Source organism: Felis catus, chromosome B4 (genome assembly GCF_018350175.1).
Source record: "Felis catus isolate Fca126 chromosome B4, F.catus_Fca126_mat1.0, whole genome shotgun sequence".
Classification (NCBI taxonomy): domain Eukaryota; kingdom Metazoa; phylum Chordata; class Mammalia; order Carnivora; family Felidae; genus Felis; species Felis catus.
The window spans coordinates 50,005,429-50,024,459 of NC_058374.1; the positions used below are offsets into that span (position 1 = coordinate 50,005,429).

General features: G+C 36.9%; 1 protein-coding gene across 1 annotated transcript in view; it reads right to left on the reverse strand.

The window, feature by feature from the left end:
• The window catches only part of SLC15A5 (solute carrier family 15 member 5), a 91,176-nt gene that overhangs the window by 60,759 nt on the left and 11,386 nt on the right, over positions 1-19,031 (reverse strand). Inside the window, 1 exon segment of the mRNA XM_003988456.6 lies at positions 9,927-10,096. Within this exon segment, the coding sequence (XP_003988505.2) occupies positions 9,927-10,096 (170 nt within the window).

Here is a 19,031-nt window from a genome sequence, read left to right on the forward strand (position 1 = left end):
CCACAATCTCTTAGAAGTCTAACTCATTAATGAATAAGACAACCAGAACTTTCTTTTACAGCCTTAACACAAAGAACTATTACTATTTTTTTAATATAAACTCTTATATAAATAATCCTCACTTGTCAGGTAGAGGGTGGTTTCTTATTTTGACATGGAAATGAAGCAAAATGTATTCTCTGCTTTGACTTTATCCTTGAATTTCAGATGTAAGGTTAAACTTTGAACCCTTCAAATGACTTTATACATGTTGATAGTGTCACTAAAAGTTCAGATTGGATTAGCTGGCTTTTGACTTTTCCAGTAGTTTCCTCTGGGTTTATATGGCTGTCACTTTGGCATCAGAAGCATTTTATTGCTTCAGATGTTAGCAGTCACTTACTGCTCGTGATTTGCAACCTCATTGTTGCTTTTTTTTTTTTTATGATCTTTCAGATTCCACCTTTTCTTTGACTCCATTAGGACTTCCTGATACAAAACGGATAAGAGACTACTCCCCCTCCCCCCACTCCCCTCCGTTTAGTTAGCAATTCAGTGCACCATCATAATTGTTACAATTTTTCATAGTACTCCCTTGACCAAATAAACCCTTCCACAAATTACATAGACACCAAACCATGGTTGAGGGATAAATGATATAATAAATGTAAAAATGTTTGAGTTTCTCCCAAGAAGGCCGCTATAAAAACTCAGAGTATAGTTTGATTGTCATTTTGTTTATGTTCAAGTTTCCCACAATAAAATGCTAGATGAAATACGTTCTAACCAAATTCATTTAAATGCCATAGAGTACTGGTTTTTATATTTAAATAAAGAATATTTATTAATATTTCTTTTTATGGTTATAGAGTGATTATATTGATTTGGTCTCTTTTAAGAGTTGTAATAGACCTATTATGTCAGGCTTTGATTAATTGAGGAAGCTGGGGGCCTGGTAATTGAATATGGAACCTTTAACCTCTAAGTCACTGAATCAAATCCAGCCCAAATTGGTAGTGACCAAGAATGATTACAGCAGTGGCTCTTTGGTGGCCTCTGTGAAGTGTGTTGAGGTCAAGTGGAAGTATGTCGGAATAATTGCATCTCCTATGAGCTCATATCTGTAGTCACTATTGCCAGACACAGATGAAAGCCCAGGGACTGAGAGGGCCAAGGGGACAGAAGCACCTGTGAGTGGTTGTGTCTCTTAGGAAAGAACAGGGACATCTTTTTATTATTGCAGGAAGAAGTGCTCTATTATGAGACTTTCCTAGCTATTTCAATTAGTTGAGTTAAGATTTTAGTAAGACGAGAGCTGAGAATGTCTTGATGAACAGCCTGAAGACTGAATTTGAACAGTTCTGGGTGAGGAGGCTTAACTCCCTGACATTCCCTTGTGATCTCGCCTCTGTTGCTCATCAACCTGTTCTCTGCTCACCTTTTACAAAACAGTGCTGTGCAGATAGTAGGGTTATTACTGGCATTAATCCAACATGTTCTATGCTTTCAAATAGGCTTTATGATGAAGTGATAACTATTCACAAGAAGAAAGAGTATTTCCAAAAATATTCTCCCTAATTTTCTATTTTTTAAATTCAGGAAATTACATTACATACGTTTTGAACTCATTATTCCTTTTTTGTTTAAGTAAGTCACTATCTGTTGCGAGATAAGCTTGCATCTGCTCTTAATGCATGGTAAGTTGATACCTGCAGTATTATTAAACAGTTAAATATCTTTATCATTTCTATTTTTTTTTCATTTTTAAGAGTTAGAGGGTGCAAGTGAGGGAAAGGCAGAAAGAGAGGGGAGCAGAGCGTCTGAAGCAGGCTCTGTGCTGACAGCAGCCCTCCCGATATGGGACTTGAACTCATGAACTACAAGATCATGACCTGAGCTGAGGTCGAATGGTCAACCGATTGAGCCACCCAGGTGCCCCGCATATTATTTCTAAGGAGAAGTAGTTTAGATTATTGCTTCTTAAACTAGTTGTGTTAAAAAAGGTTTTTAAAAAAAGTCTCAACTATTATGGTCAATACATTTTTAAAATATAATAAAATGGAATACCTAAAGAATAAAACAAAGACATATAAAATATAAATCCTGATATTTTTATTATTACATTCAACAGACATAAAATCTAACTTTCTGTAAATATTCCTACATGTTTTCTCTCAGTGTCTATATTTATTTTGTTGCACTCCAGTAACAAACAGTTCATTGATCAGCACTTCTCCGAGGGCAAGGCTTTGAGTAGCACTGGCTTCCACTGAATACACACTTTGAAAAATGAATTTATTTAAACAAGTAAAATTATATCTGATAGGGTGATATGAAACAACAAAAACAAAATGGTTAAGAACAAGAAATGACTGGGGCGCCCGGGTGGCTCAGTTGGTTAAGCATCCAACTTTGGCTCCGGTCATGATCTCACAGTTTGTGGGTTTGAGCCCCGCGTCGGTCTCTGTGCTGACAGCTCAGAGCCTGGAGCCTGCTAGGGATTCTGTGTCTCCCTCTCTCTCTGCCCCTCCCCCGCTCATGCTCTGTCTCTGTCTCAAAAATAAATAAAACATTAAAAAATTAAAAAAAAGAACAAGAAATGATCGATAATGAATGAGGTCTAAAATTTTAGCTAGGCCAGCAAGGGCACATAATTGATTCCAAACAAATGTGAATGCAATAATTCATTCATTCAACATATTAAGTACCTACTATGTGCCCAGGGCTTTCATTCTTGAGAATATAGTGGTGAACAAGACTCACAAATCCCTCAGTTATCTTTCTGGTGGGGGAGACACTAGCCAAGCAGAAAAATATCAGGTGAGTTCAATGATGAAACCAAAATGGACTGATAAGACAGACACTCATTATGAGATACAGACACAACCAAAAGAGTGGAAATTTGAACTGAGGATTGAATGACTGGAAGTAGGGAAAAGACATGGAGGAAGCATATGCCAGGCATGTCATAGGGTAGAAATGAGCTCAGAGAGATTCAGGAATGGTACAGGTCGATGAGGCAATAGCTCAGTTAGTAAGAAGATTGGAAGGAAGTGAGGCCCAAGAGTTGGTCAGAGATCAGACTTTACAGGCTAAAGTATGGAGCTTGGAGTTTCCCTGCCTCAGTGTTATGGGAAACCATTAAGAAATTTTATGCAGAGGAGAGATATTATAGGATGTGTACTTGGATAATACATTTTGGAAAACAAGAAGGGAAGCTGAGAGAGGGCGAGAGGTAGTGGTGACTTGGATGTAGTGATAGCAAAGAAGAGAAGCAGACAGAATAGGATGTATGTTTGAACAACTGGCAGTATTTTCTGATGTGCGGGGAGTTTGAACAAAAGAGAAAATTTGAGGATGACTACTTATTTTTCTCCTAAAAAACTGGGTGTGGGTGACTTACACTGAGACAGAGAACACAAGAAAGGGGCTCGGTTGCAGTTGAATGAATCAGGAGTTGAGTTTTGGTCAGGTTAACTTTGAGAGGACCATTAAAAAACCAAGTTAAAATGTTGAGCCTTGTCTTCAAGAAATGTATGAAAATCTCTTATCTTCTAATGACTTATTTTCTATTCATTTTTGAGAGCTCATATCTTTTTGTATCTGTATTTGATTTTATTATTATCTATTTTTATTTTTTTTAAGTAAGCTTCATGCCCAGAGTGGAGCCCAACACAGGGCTTGAACTCACAACCCTGAGATCAAAACCTGAGCTGAGATCAACAGTCGGATGCTTAACCAACTGAGCCACCCAGGAGCCCCCTTTGTATTTTTATTTTGATGAGGTTTTGAGAGATAGCAATAAATGCATGGTCAATCTACAATTTGATTAGAAGTCTTATTTCTGAATTTCACAACACATATATATGAATGGAAAAAGGAGAGAAACTGTGTAGGAATGTATTAAATTGAAAAATAAAAGTTTTCCACCATAAAAAAAGGTCAAATAGAAGTTGGATATGTGAGTTTCAAGGTGAGGTCAATATGAACTTGAGTGTTTTGGTGTATAGTTGGCATTACAAACTGTGGGATTAGCGATCACTTAAGAAAAGAGTGTGGGAAGACATGGGGTCCCTGGAATGCATCCTAGGGCTCCACATCAGTTAGAAGACTATCATGGGAGAAAAGTTAGCCAAGGCAATCGAGAAGGAGTAGATAAGGTACTATACAGGTTTTAAGTCAGAGGGAAAGAAGGCAGGGATGTAGCAAGCCTAAATTGATCAGCTGGACTGGGAGGGAGTCACAAGGTAGCTAGAGAAGGCAAGGGAAGGAATTGTACAGCAATCTGTCTGCCCAAGGAGAGCAGCGGTTGTCCCATCAAACTGTGGATTTATCCCCGAATGTTAGGGATATCCTGTTGAAAACATCTACGTCTAGATATCACACCATCTTCTTGGATTCATCCATTAGACTTAATAGAAAATTCAAGCCTTCTGTACAAATAATTTTGGGTGTCGTGTAGACTCAGCTTTTTTAAAAAATCCATTGTCATTATAATTTTCAAATTGCTTTTCTGCACCAGGAGCAGAAATGGGAAGTTGAAAAAAAAAAAAACTGGAATGAAAATACAATGGAGACTTCAAGCTCTGGTTCAAATGTGCATGGCAAACACACCAGGCGTGCACATTTTAAAATAAAACAGATGAGCTATTTTAAATGTTTTATTGCAAAACTTAAAGATTGTAGCTATTACTATTTAAAAAAAAACTTTAGAAAGCAATTTTTCTATTCTTTGTACCTTTAAGTCCTTGGCTCTGATGTTCTGCTCCTCTGACCTTGATCTAATCATGAATATCTATGCTACTTAATTATAATAAAAAAAGCCTACATTGCACTCTGATGGTAGATGCACATTTTTTCTTCTTTGGTCACCTGCCAGTTCTCAAAATTATAGCAGTGGGAAGAAATGCAAATGAAGGCCGTGCTTGACAGCTAAACATAATGGAATGCATGGTCCACATTTGAAAAGTTACCTTAAAATAAAAGGTAGCATATAAAAAATCATTTCTTTAAGGTCACCTATGGCTTTGAATTACAGCTTTGAGGAATTTCCAATTTAGTCATCAGAGAAGAAGAAGCCAAAATAAGGATTATATACTTTTCTAAGAGGGAAGACAGAGTTTTACCACATCATAGTTGGGTGATCTTACAACTCGAAAATAGAAAACAAAACTAAAAACAACGAGGTATTCACTTTATAGAGTATTGTGTAAAGTAAACTACCCGCGAACATTTTCTATTATACTTTTGGTTGCTGGTAATAAAATTTTTCCTTGTAAATTTCCAAAGAAGGGTTACTTTATCATATGTTAAAATATGTAACATATGGACTACAAATAGATTGGCGGTGAACAGTTGATTATATGTATCTGTTCTTACTTGAAGAATTGCATTTCTTAATTCAAATAAGAAATCAGGAAGCAAATGGATGGATGGTGTATCGTTATTTAGAAAATTTTGAATCTAAAAATGTTATGTATATATAAAATTTTAAAAATTGTAAAGATACATATTCACAAAAATCCAGAAGTATTTGATCATTACACACTCCAAAAACGGCTAACATTGTCTTTCAATAAAACTCTATACTTTCCATTTTTCTCTTTTTTGCTATCTGGGGCTGACAAAGACTGTCTCTCAGACACCTTTTTTGCACATTGAACCCATTCCACAGACCATCAGGAGGATGTGCACTGCTTAGCTGTGATCCACAGACCATAGGACTCTGGCAAACAGGGGCAGGGGCTTCTGTGTATGATATTTTCCATACTCCCATATGTAGTATAATAAAGTGGGCTCCGGTCTGAGAAAACTAAGGCTTGGGTTCTGGTTCCACTTCAGCTATTTTCCACGAGGTCCTTGGTAAGTCATTTTATTTAATTATGCCTCAGTTTCTGCACTCAGTTTAACCATAACAAACACTGAACATTTACCATATTCCAAGCATTTATCAGACACGGGAATACCCAGTTATAATCATAAGTAGATAGTTTCAAAATAATATGGTAGATAGGGGCGCCTGGGTGGCTCAGTCGTTATCCAACTTCGGCTCAGGTCGTGATCTCGCGGCCTGTGAGTTTGAGCCCCACCTCGGGCTCTGTGTTGACAGCTCAGAGCCTGGAGCCTGCTTCGGATTCTGTGTGTGTGTCTCTCTCTGACCCTCCACCCACTCATGCTCTGTCTCTCTCTCGGTGTCAAAAATAAATAAACATTAGAAAAAATTTAAAAACAAAATACTATGATAGATAAGATGGTAAAGATACGAAGAGGTGCCGCTTCATATATTGCAGAGCAAAGCATATGGAGTCTAAGCTATGAAAGGATACACGGTACCCACTCTGCCCACGTCACAGGTATGGGGGAGGGGAGGATGAAGTAACATTGGTGAATGTATTTAATTTTTAAAAATACAACTCACTGCATCATTCTTAGTGATAGCAGCTGTATAGACAACTATACAGTAAAAAAAAATGTTAGAAATTAAGGCCACAGTTAGACAAGATAGATAAATAAATTGTCAGACTGACCAAAGGAACAGAATAGAAACTCCAGCAATGCAAGTGGCTGTATACAATGAAGGTGACATCTCAAATTAGTGGGGAAAATGTAGACTTTTAAATAAGTGAGGATGGATAAACTGAGAGTTACAAAGAAAAGTGATAAAGTTGAGTTCACTCTTAAAACCTATTTTAATATACTTCGAAATGGGTCAGAGATACAAAGGTAAAAAAGAAAGAATATGAAAACTGAAATAAAACATGAGAGCATTTCTTTATAATCTGAAAGTAAGGAAAACTTTTCCAATATGATTCAAAATATAGAAGCAATTAGGGAGAAGATTGATAAATTTTATTATAAACATAACCACTCCCCCCAAAGAAAAGACAAAAAAGACTTAAAAATCTTGTGCGTGGAAAATAACATAAGAATGAAAGTTAAAAGATATTTGATAAATGGGGAATAATATTTATAACTTTTATCATATACAAAGAGTTACCATCTCCACTATAGAAAAATCTAAAAAATCAAAAGTGCACAATCCTACAGGAAAAAAAATGGACTAGATGTATGAAAAGATAGTTGACTGAAAGAAATACAAATTATTCTAAGCATTGAAAAGACATTGGTTCAACTTTTCTCATAATAAAGGAAATGTCAATTAAGACTTCAGTGAGATACCATTTTCCACACTCAAATTGGTAAAAATTCAAGAGTTTGACATTACTCTGTTGTAGAGACTGTGGGGAAATGGGCATTCTCATGCATTTTGGTGGAAACACATATGGTACAACCACTATGGAAGGGAATTTGCCAAAATATAGCAAAATTGTATGTAAATTTACTTTTTTGGCTTAACAGTCCTACTTCTAAGTTAAGCTAGGGAAAAAATGCAAAGAGAGGATTGCATCAAGCTATTCATTAGATTCTACTTAACAGCAAAAGCAAAAAAAAAAAAAAAAAAAAAAAGAAACCAAAAACAACCCAATGTCCGTCAACATGAGATTGGTAAAATAAACAATGGCTTACTACACCATGGAGTGCCAGGCAGCTATAAAAAGGAATGGGGCATATTTTCATATACAATTATGACACGATCCCTAGGTCATATTAACTAAGAAATCAGGTGAGAAAAGTGAGTAGTAATACACTACTGCTTATATAAAGAGGGGAAAATACATACATGCAGACATACACACATATAAAATTTTAATATTTTCCCTTATTGCAAAAATGGGGGATAATTCTTTAAAAATGTGTAAACAGGGGCACCTGGGTGGCTCAGTTGGTTAAGCGTGAGACTTTGGCTTAGGTCATTATCTCATGGCTCATGGGTTTGAGCCCCGTGTTGGGCTCCGTGCTGACAGCTCAGAGCCTGGAGCCTGCTTCGGATTCTGTGTCTTCCTCTCTCTTTGCCCCTCCCCTGCTCCTGCTCTGTCTCTGTCTCTCAAAAATAAATACAAAAACATTAAAATTTTTTTTAAATGTAAACAAACACCTAAGGGAATAGGAAGGGATAGAGGAATATAAATAGACCTTGTTTTGTACATGAATTTAAGATACATGAAACTATTTCCATGACTTAAAACAAAATTAAATTTTAAAAATATGTCTAAGTATGAAGAAAAATGGAACAAATACAGTTAATTGTGTATAAAGTTAGTGACATAACCAGATGGAGAGAAACTATAATAAGTAACTTTAAAAATAATAATTTTGGTGTACATTCCTGGGGTTTATAACAAAGAAAAAAACCTGCAAGAGTATTGAAACTGTTCTCAACAACCATACTGGTGGTGGTAGTGTCAGTCTAAGATTACTAAGGGGGCAACTGGGTGGCTCAGTTTGTTGAGCATCTGACTTCAGCTCAGGTCATGATCTCACCATTTGTCAGTCTGAACCCTGTGTCAGGCTCTGCGCTGACAGCTTGGAGCCTGGAGCCTCCCTTTGGATTCTCCCTTTCCCTCTCTCTGTCCTTCCCCTTCTCTCTCCCTCTCTCTCTCTCTCTGTCTCTCTCTGTCTCTCTCTGTCTCTCTCTCAGAATAAATAAATAAACTTAAAAATAAAAACAACTAACAGATCACCTATGGAAGATATTGAAGCTCAACTCATTAATTTGAAAATCTAAAAATAGAGGAAAAAATTGAACATTTGCTTTCTTTTTCTTATATAAATTGTACTTATGCATAATTAGTTAATGAGGAGACGTTTCTCTTTATAGAATTATTTCAGCTAATAAAGGAGGAAACAGAATATCACCACCTTGCAACCTACAGTGGAGTATGGACTTGAGCAGAAATTTTCAGTGGGGACTGTTACTGCAAAAGCAGAGATAATCAGACATCACACCTCTTGGCCAAAGTACATAACACCATCTATGAAGGAATTTTGCCCCCACTTCCAAATCTTAATGTGATTAAGCATCTAGGTCTTTCAGACAATTTACAGGAAATAAGAAGGAGAAACGTCTGTGACATGTGGATGTAATGAGAGAAATCGAGACTATGAGAAATGCTCCGTGGAATGTTTAGATTTCTTTAATAAATTGAAAAGAGACAGAAATGAAAGAGGAAGAGACAAATGAAAGGTGATATAGTAGATTTAAGGAACGTATTTGCCATTTGGAATGTACAAACCTTATATGGATTTGATTTGAACAAAACAAAATATAAACAAATTTTTAAAATGGAAACAGAGGGGTTCCTGGGGCTCAGTTGGTTAAGCGTCCAACTTCGGCTCAGCTCATGATCTCAAAGTTATCAAGTTCAAGTCCCACATAGGCCCTGTGCTGACAGCTCAGAGCCTGGAGTCTGCTTCTGATTCTGTCTCTCTCTCTCTCTCTCTCTCTCTCTCTCTCTCTCTCTCTCTCTGCTCTTCCCCTGCTGTGTTCTGATTCTCTCTCTATCAAAAATAATTAAAAACATTTTAAAAAATGAAAAATAAATAAAAATTAAAAAATGACAACAGAGATTTTTAACAGTGACCAGATATTCAATGGTGTTAAATTCTCTCTGTGTGTCTTTCATTGTGTGTGTATGTAATAATGACATCGTGAATATTTTTTAAAGTATGTAATTTACACACATATACACAAATGAAATGCTATAATGTTTCATTATTGCTTCAAAATTACCAGGAGGGATGGGGAAAAGAGTGAGTGGAGTTGATAATAATTGAAGCTGAGAGCTCGATAGAGTGGTTACATGATTTTTTTCTACTTTTGTTTATGTTTAAAAATAACCCATTAGTAAACCTTTTTTAACAAGGGAAAAGTAAAAGAAATTAGAGATTGTTGATATTCTTGGAGACTTTGTTGCTCTCAAGTGTAGTAATTGGTAGAATCTACAAATTCTGTGGTTGAAAGAGAAGTTACCGGGGATCAAAGAGGAAGAAATGAGTTGAGAAAACCATGAAAACCAAAAAATTAATGTAGAATGTGGTTTACTTACATTTTTCTGGCTGATGAATCAGGTTACAGTACATCATATGAAGAGTTATCATAGCCATAAGTGTAGACATAGAAGGAATGAGTAAAACCAGGGTCCAGGCCCCTGAGTGCTGAATGTAAGATATTCCCAGAAAGACAATGGTTGCTTTCAGGTTCATGATCCAACAAAACCTGGGGTGAACAGATGGAATTAAGAATACCATTCAGTTACCTCAGACAACAATCACAAATTTTAATGCTTTTATATATCTTTTTAATTTAATTTTTTATTTTTCTTAAATTTACTTCCAAATTAGTTAGCATAGAGTGTAACAATGATTTCAGGAGTAGATTCCTTAGTGCCCCTTACCCATTTAGCCCATCCACCCTCCCACAACCCCTTCAGTAACCCTCAGTTTGTTCTCCATATTTATGAGTCTCTTCTGTTTTGTCCCCCTCCCTGTTTTTATATTATTTTTGTTTCCCTTCCCTTATGTTCATCTGTTTTCTCCCTTAAAGTCCTCGTATGAGTGAAGTCATATGATTTTTGTCTTTCTTTGACTAATTTCACTTAGCAAAAAACCCTCCAGATCCATCAACGTAGTTGCAAATGGCAAGACTTCATTCTTTTTGATTGCCAAGTAACACTCCATTGTATATATATACCACATCTTCTTTGTCCATTCATCCATCAATGGACATTTGGGCTCTTCCCATACTTTGACTATTGTTGATAGTGCTGCTATATACATGGGGGTGCATGTGTCCCTTTGAAACAGCACACCTGTATCCCATGGATAAATGCCTAGTAGTGCAATTGCTGGGTCGTAGGGTAGTTCTATTTTTAGTTTTTTGAGGAAATTCCATATTGTTTTCCAGAGTGGCTGCACAAGCTTGCATTGCCACCAACAATGCAAAAGAGATGCTCTTTCTCTGCATCCTCGCCAACATCTGTTGTTGCCTGAGTTGTTAATGTTAGCCATTCTGACGGGTGTAAGGTGGTATCTCATTGTGGTTTTGATTTGTATTTCCCTGATGATGAGGGATGTTGAACATTTTTTCATGTGTCAGTTGACCATCTGGATGTCTTCTTTGGAGAAGTGTCTATTCATGTCTTTTACCCATTTCTTCACTGGATTATTTGTTTTTTGGGTTCTGAGTTTGAGAAGTTCTTGATAGATTTTGGATACTAACCCTTTATCTGATATGTCATTTGCAAATATCTTGTCCCATTCCTTTGGTTGCCTTTTAGTTTTGCTGATTGTTTCTTCTGCTGTGCAGAAGCTTTTTATTTTGATGAGGTCTCAGTAGTTCATTTTTGCTTTTGTTTTCCTTGCCTCTGGAAACATGTTGAGTAAGAAGTTGCTGAGGCCAAGATCAAAGAGGTTTTTGTCTGCTTTCTCCTCGAGGATTTTGATGGCTTCCTGTCTTACATTGAGGTCTTTCATTCATTTTGAGTTTATTTTTGTGTATGGTGTAAGAAAGTGGTCCAGGTTCATTCTTCTGCATGTCGCTGTCCAGTTTTCCCAGCACCACTTACTGAAGAGACTGTCTTTATTCCATTGAATATTCATTCCTGCTATGTCAAAGATTAGTTGGCCATATGTTTGTGGGTCCATTTGTGTGTTCTCTATTCTGTTCCATTAATCTGAGTGTCTGTTCTTGTGGCAGTACCATACTGTCTTGATGATTACAGCTTTGTAGTATAGCTTGAAGTCTGGGATTGTGATGCCTCCTGCTTTGGTTTTCTTTTTCAAGATTGCTTTGGCTATTTGGGGTCTTTTCTGGTTTCATACAGATTTTAGGATTATTTGTTCTAGCTCTGTGAAGAATGCTGGTGTTAGTTTGGTAGGGATTACATTGAATATGTAGATTGCTTTGGGTAATATCGACATTTTAACAATATTAGTTCTTCCTAACCAGGAGCATAGAATCTTTTTTCATTTTTGTGTGTGTGTGTCTTCTTCAATTTCTTTCATAAGCTTTCTATAGTTTTCAGTGTATAGATTTTTTACCTCTTTGGTTCGATTTATTCCTAGGTATTTTATGTTTTTTTTTGTGCAACTGTAAATGGGATCAATTGCTTGATTTCTCTTTCTGTTGCTTCATTGTTGGTGTATAGGAATGCAATGGATTTCTGTGTGTTGATTTTATATCCTACAACTTTGCTGAATTCATGAATCAATTCTAGCAGTTTTTTGGTGGAATCTTTTGGGTTTTCCATATAGACTATCATGTCATCTGTGAAGAGTGAAAGCTTGACCTCCTCCAGCCGATTTGGATGCCTTTTATTTCTTTGTGTTGTCTGATTGCAGAGGCTAAGACTTCCACTACTATGTTGAATAACAGTGGTGAGAGTGGACATCCCTGTCTTGTTCCTGACCATAGGGGGAAAGGTCTCAGTTTTTTCCCATTGAGGATGATATTAGCGTTGAGTCATTCACATATGGCTTTTATGATCTCGAGGTATGCTCCTTCTATCCCTACTTCTTGAGGGTTTTTTCAAGAAAGGATGCAGTATTTTGTCAAATGTTTTCTCTGTATCTATTGAGAGGATCATATGGTTCTTGTCCTTTCTTTTATCAATGTGATGAATCACGTTAATTGTTTTGTGGATATTGAACCAGCCCTGCTTCCCAGGTATAAATCCCACTTGATCGTGGTGAATAATTTTCTTTCTCCAACAATACATTTATTGTTGGAGCTGGTTGGCTAATATCTTGTTAAGGATTTTTGCATCCATGTTCATCAGGGAAATTGGTCTATAGTTTTCCTTTTTAGTGGGGTCTCTGTCTGGTTTTGGAATCAAGGTAATGCTGGCTTCATAGAAAGAGTTTGGAAGTTTTCCTTCCGTTTCTATTTTTGGAGTAGCTTCAAGAGAATAGGTGTTAACTCTTCCTTAAATGTTTGGTAGAATTCCCCTGGAAAGCCATCTGGCCCTGGACTCCTGTTTTTTGGCAGATTTTTGATTACTAATTCGATTTCCTTACTGGTTACGGGTCTGTTCAAATTTTCTATTTCTTCCTGTTTCAGTGTTGGTAGTGTATATGTCTCTAGGAACTTGTCCATTTCTTCCAGATTGCCCATTTCATTGGCATATAATTGCTCATAATATTCTGTTGTTATTGTTTTTATTTCTGCTGTGTTGTTTGTGATCTCTCTTCTTTCATTCTTGAATTTATTTATGTGGGTCCTTTCCTTTTCTTTTTGATCAGACTGTCTAGTGCTTTATCAATTTTTTAAAATTTTTTCAAAGAACAAGCTTCTGGTTTCATTGATCTGTTCTACTGTTTTGTTTTGTTTTTTTTTTTTGGTTTTGATAGCATTAATTTCTGCTCTAATCTTTATTATTTCCTGTCTTCTGCTGGTTTTGGGTTTTATTTGTTGTTCTTTTTCCAGCTCCTTAAGGCGTAATGCTAGGTTGTGTATCTGAGATCTTTCTTCCTTCTTTAGGAAGGCCTGGATTGCTATATACTTTCCTCTTATGACTGCCTTTGATGCGTCCCAGAGGTTTTGGGTTGTGGTGTTATCATTTTCATTGGCTTCCATATACTTTTTAACTTCCTCTTTAACTGCTTGTTTAGTCCATTCATTCTTTAGTAGGATGTTCTTCAGTCTGCAAGTATTTGTTACCTTTCTAAATTTTTTCTTGTGGTTGATTTCGAGTTTCACAGCATTGTGGTCTGAAAATATGCACGGTATGATCTCGATCTTTTCGTACTTACTTAGGGCTGATTTGTGTCCCAGTATATGGTCTATTCTGGAGAACGTTCCATGTTCACTGGAGAAGAATGTATATTCTGCTGCTTTAGGATGAAATGTTCTGAATATATCTGTTAAGTCCATCTGGTCCAGTGTGTCATTCAAACAGTGTGCCATTGTTTCCTTGTTGATTTTTTTATTATGATCTGTCCATTGCTGTGAGTGGGGTGTTGAAGTCTCCTACTATTATGGTATTACTATCAATGAGTTTCTTTATGTTTGTGATTAATTGATTTATATATTTGGGTGCTTTCACATTTGGCAAATAAATGTCTACAATTGTTAGGTCTTCTTGGTGGACAGACTCCTCGATTATGATATAATGCCTTTCTGCATCTCTTAATATGGTTTTTATTTTAAAGTCTAGATTGTCTGATATAAGTATGGCTACTCCAACTTTCCTTTCTGGCCATTAGCATGATAGATGGTTCTCCATCCCCTTATTTTCAATCTGTAGGTGTCTTTAGGTCTAATGTGGGTCTCTTGTAAACAGCATATAGATGGATCTTGTTTTCTTATCCATTCTATTACCCTATGTGTTTTGATTGGAGCATTGAGTCTGTTGACATTTAGAGTGAATACTGAAAGATATGAATTTATTGCCATTATGATGCTTATAGAGTTGGAGTTTCTGATGGTGTTCTCTGGTCCTTTCTGATCTTTGTTGCTTTTGAGATATATATATTATATATATCATCTATAATATTATATATGATATATATAATATAATGTATATAATATTATATATATACTATAATATATATATTTATATAAATATATATCTAAATTTTTTTTCATCTTTTCTCCCCTCATTGAGTCCCCCTTAAAATTTCTTGCAGGGCTGGTTTAGTGGTCACAAACTCCTTTAATTTTTGTTTGTCTGGGAAACTTTTATCTCTCGTTCATATTTTGAATGACAGCCTTGCTGGATAAAGAATTGTCGGCTGCATATTTTTCTGATTCAGCACATTGAATATATCCTGTCACTCCTTCTGGCCTGCCAAGTTTCTGTGGATAGGTCTGCTGCATACCTGATCTGTCTTCCCTGGTAGGTTAGGGACTTTTTTTCCCTTGCTGCTTTCATGATTCTCTCCTTGCCTGAGTATTTTGTGAATCTGACTATGATCTGCCTTGTTGATGGTTGGTTTTTGTTGAATCTAATGAGGGTCCTCTGTGCTTCCTGGATTTTGAGGTCTGTGTCTTTCCCCAGGTTAGGAAAGTTTTCTGCTATGATTTGCTCACATAACCCTTCTACCCCTATTTCTGTCTCTTCCTCTTCTGGGACCCCTATGATTCTGATGTTGTTCCCTTTTAGTGAGTCACTGATTTCTCTAATTCTTAAATCGTGCTCTTTTACCTTAATATCCCTCTGTTTTTCTGCTTTATTATTCTCTGTAAGTTTGTCCTCTCTATCGCTGATTCTCTGTTCTGCTCATCCATCCTTGCTGCCACTGCATCCATCCATAATTGCAGCTTAGTTATAGCATTTTTAATTTCATTCTTACTATTTTTTACTTCTTTTGTCTCTGCAGAAATGGTTTCTTATCTATTTTCAACTCCAGCTAGTATTCTTATTATCATGATTCTAAATTCTGGTTCAGACATCTTGCTTGTATCTGTGTTGGTTAAATCCCTGGCTGTCGTTTCTTTGTGCTCTTTCTTTTGGGGTGAATTCCTTCATTTTGTCATTTTGAAGGGAGAAAAGGAATTAATGAGGTAGAAAAATTAAAATTAAAAAATTAAAATTAAAAAATATTAAAATTAAGTAATTAAACACACACACACACAAGCCGAATAAATGATGCTAGATCTTAGGTGTTTTTTTTGTCTGGGTGTTGAAAGTGGTTTGACAGATTAGAGAAAAAAAGTGGGGTGGGGGGGAAGAAAGAGAAAAAAAAAGGAAACCATTTGAGAATTTGAGAACATGAATACACTGAAGTAGACTAATATGAGAGAATTGAGGTAAAATAGCATTTAAAAAAATATACACAGAAGTAGAGAATACATAGAAAAAAATTAAAGAAAAATATTTTTATTAAAAATTAAACATAAAAATAAATTTTTCTTTTTCTATATTCAAGAAAAAGAAAAGAAATGAGAAAAAAAAAAGAAAAAAGAAAAAAAAAGGAAAAAAAGAAATCGTTTGAAAATTTGAAAAAGTGAATACACTGTAGTAGACCAAAATAAAATGATGGAAGTAAAATAGAATTTTAAAAAAATTTACATAAAAGCAAAAAATATAGTAAAAAATTAAAAAAATATTTTTAATAGAAATTGAAGGTAAAAATGAAGTTTTTCTCTTTCTGCATTCAAGAAAAAGAAAAGAGAAAGAGAAAAAAAGAAAAAGAAAAAAAGGCGATTGTTTGAAAATTTGAAAAGGTGAATAAGTGAAGTAGACCAAAATAAAATGATGGATTTAAAATAGAATTAAAAAAATTTATACAAAAGTAAAAAATATAGTAATGAAAATTAAAGAAAAATATCCTTAATAAAAATTGAAAATAAAAATGAATTTTTTCTCTTTCTGTTTTCAAGAAAAAGAAGTGTAAAAGAGAAAAAAAAAAAGAAAGAAAATTGAATAGATGGGCCTGCTAACAGATTGAAGTAGGACTGAAATTACTTCTTTTTCCCCTAAAAGTCAGTCTAGGTATCACTTTATAGTCCATATACTAAGTAGATGGTGAGACTTGTGTTCTTGAAGAGCAAGGTTGGCCCAGTTGGGTGGGGCTCAGTGTAATGGCTCTGCTTTCCACTAGATGGCGCTGCTAGCCTACTGAGGTGGATTATTGAAGTGCCTGTAGGTGTGTATGCGCATGTGCCAGAGGGGTGAAAATGGTGCCACCCAGCTACCCAGTCTGTTCTCCCAGATCAGCAATCACGCACCTGTCATCTGTCTTCAGCTTTCGTCCACTCCCTGCTTTTTCACTCTCTGTGACCAGGCCCCAGGCAGTACCTCTCTCTTGAGTTTTGTCTCATATGTGGCTGCTTTCCCAAGCCCCTTACTTTTGAAGGACTGAAGCTTTGACCCGTTCTGCCCCTCTGTGGAGGGTCTTACCGAGCAATGGCCAAATGAGCAATGGCTGAGTGTCGGCTGCACCCTGGAACGCTTGCTGGACCCTGCTGCTGCCAGTGCCCCGAGACTGCAGCCAGGTGCCAGCCTGCCCCCCAAAATGTTCATGAGATGGTGTAGCAGCAGCTTTTCAGGGATTATGGAAGATCACAACACACATCTGGCACCAGGCTTCACCCTTAATGACATTGTTCCAGCACCAGAGAATGTGGCCACCCTCTGGGGTCTGCTGGGACCAGGTGGCTTCAACAGTCTCTACCAAATGTCCTTCCAGCAGTGAACCGTTTTTCCCCATGTGGCCTGAGATCCTCCTGGGTCCCACTCTGTTCCTGGTGATTCTCCCTTCCCACCAGAGCACCGCCACGTATGGAGCTGTGGAGTTGCAGACTCTGCACTCCCCTTGTTTACAGTCTTAATGGAATTTAAACCTTCTCCTTTCTCCTTTTTTTAGTTTAGTCCCTGCAGCTGTTTCCAATTTTCTACTTTCTCTCCAGCTGCTTTGGGGAGGGGTGCTTTTCCCGTATTCTCGCCTCCCCCCCCCCCAGTCTCCGTCCTCTCTCCACTGGGAAAAGCACCTCCCTTCCTGCGCCTCTCGCTCCCCATGTTCACTTCTCCGTGCCGTGTACCTACTGAATTCTGTGGTTCAGGTTGTGCAGATCGTTGTGTTAATCCTCCAGTCAGTTTTCTAGGTGTGTAGGATGGTTTAGTGTTAGTCTGGCTGTATTTCATGGATGCGAAACACACAAAAAACTTCCATGCTGTTCTGCCATCTTTGCTCCTCCCGCTTGTATATACATTTAAGCTATAAAATTGTGGCATGTTGGCTAAACTAGAATTTTCTTCTTTTTTTTTTGTTTTTTTTTAACGTTTATTTACTTTTGAGACAGAGAGAGACAGAGGATGAAAGGGGGAGGGTCAGAGAGAGTGAGGGAGACACAGAATCTGAAACAGGCTCCAGGCTCTGAGCTGTCAGCACAGAGCCCAATGCGGGGCTTGAACTCACGAGCCGTGAGATCATGACCTGAGCCGAAGTCGGATGCTTAACCAACTGAGCCACCCAGGCGCCCCTGAACTAGAATTTTCAAATATTGTTTATTAGATTTCTTAGTAAGTGTATACATATCAGCTATGGAGTCTTAACCAATTTTGTCATCTGTGTTTCATTCCTTTTGAGATTACATGTGGAAAGAATGTGTTCTCTTATCTAAAGTAGAAGTTGACAAACTTTTTCTACAAAGGGTCTCATAGTAAATATTTTAGGCTTTGCAGGCCATATAGTCTCTACAGCAACCGCTCATCTATGTGTTGTGGTGTTAGAGAAGCCATACACAATACTTCACTGAATATGCCTAATGAATCCAGAAAAGGCTGCATGGTTAAAGAGTTGAATCTTCCTATTTATTCCACTTTTCAAAGTATGGGCAAACTCAGGTTATATCTGGACAATGCATTAAACCAAAGACACGACTGTCATTTGAATAAAAGTTTTGGTATTTCTTCCCAATGAATAGTATTACAAATAAGTACCTAAACTAGCAGTCTGGTTTGCTAGTTCTGGGGAAATAATCTCTGCCTGTCAACCTTCCATTGGGTCTAATGAATTATTAGAATGCATTGTTAGAGTCACATTGCAGAGGGGGGGGCTTAACATTAAATTAAAACATTTACTGAGGTAGAAATAAATACAGTAAAATACCTGTTTAAATATATAGTTTTATGAGTTTGGGTAAATGTTTCAATTGGGCAAACACTAATAGATCTAAGTTTTAGAACACTTAACATTATCATTAAGATTTAAAGGGCCTCCCTGATTAGATCAGGCCTATGCAGGATTCCGGGATAATCTCTTCTTTGATTAATTTAAAATCAAATGATTAGAAACTTTAATTACACCACACAATCCCTTCACTTTTGCCATATAGCAACATAATCAAGGATTTATACCCTGTCATCTCTGCCATATTCTGTTGGGTGGAGTCAGGTCACAGGTTGTGCCCAAACTCTGGGGGATGGGTCTGTCAAGAGTATGACCACTATGCGTCATCCTTTGGCATTTCCTCTACTTGTTCTAATTGATCCACTCTTCCTTCCTTTTCCCTCCCTCCCTGTCTCCCTCCTGTTTTCCTCCCCTCCCCCCGCTCTTCCCTCGCCTCTCCTCTACTTCCTTTTTATCCCCTCTAAGTGAAAAGAGAGTCACCAGGCAGGACTGGCTACGGGAAAGGGATATTAAAGGTCTGAGGAGAAAGGAAAATGTTAGAACTAATCTAAAGGAGGAGGGGAGAGAGAAGACTGGAT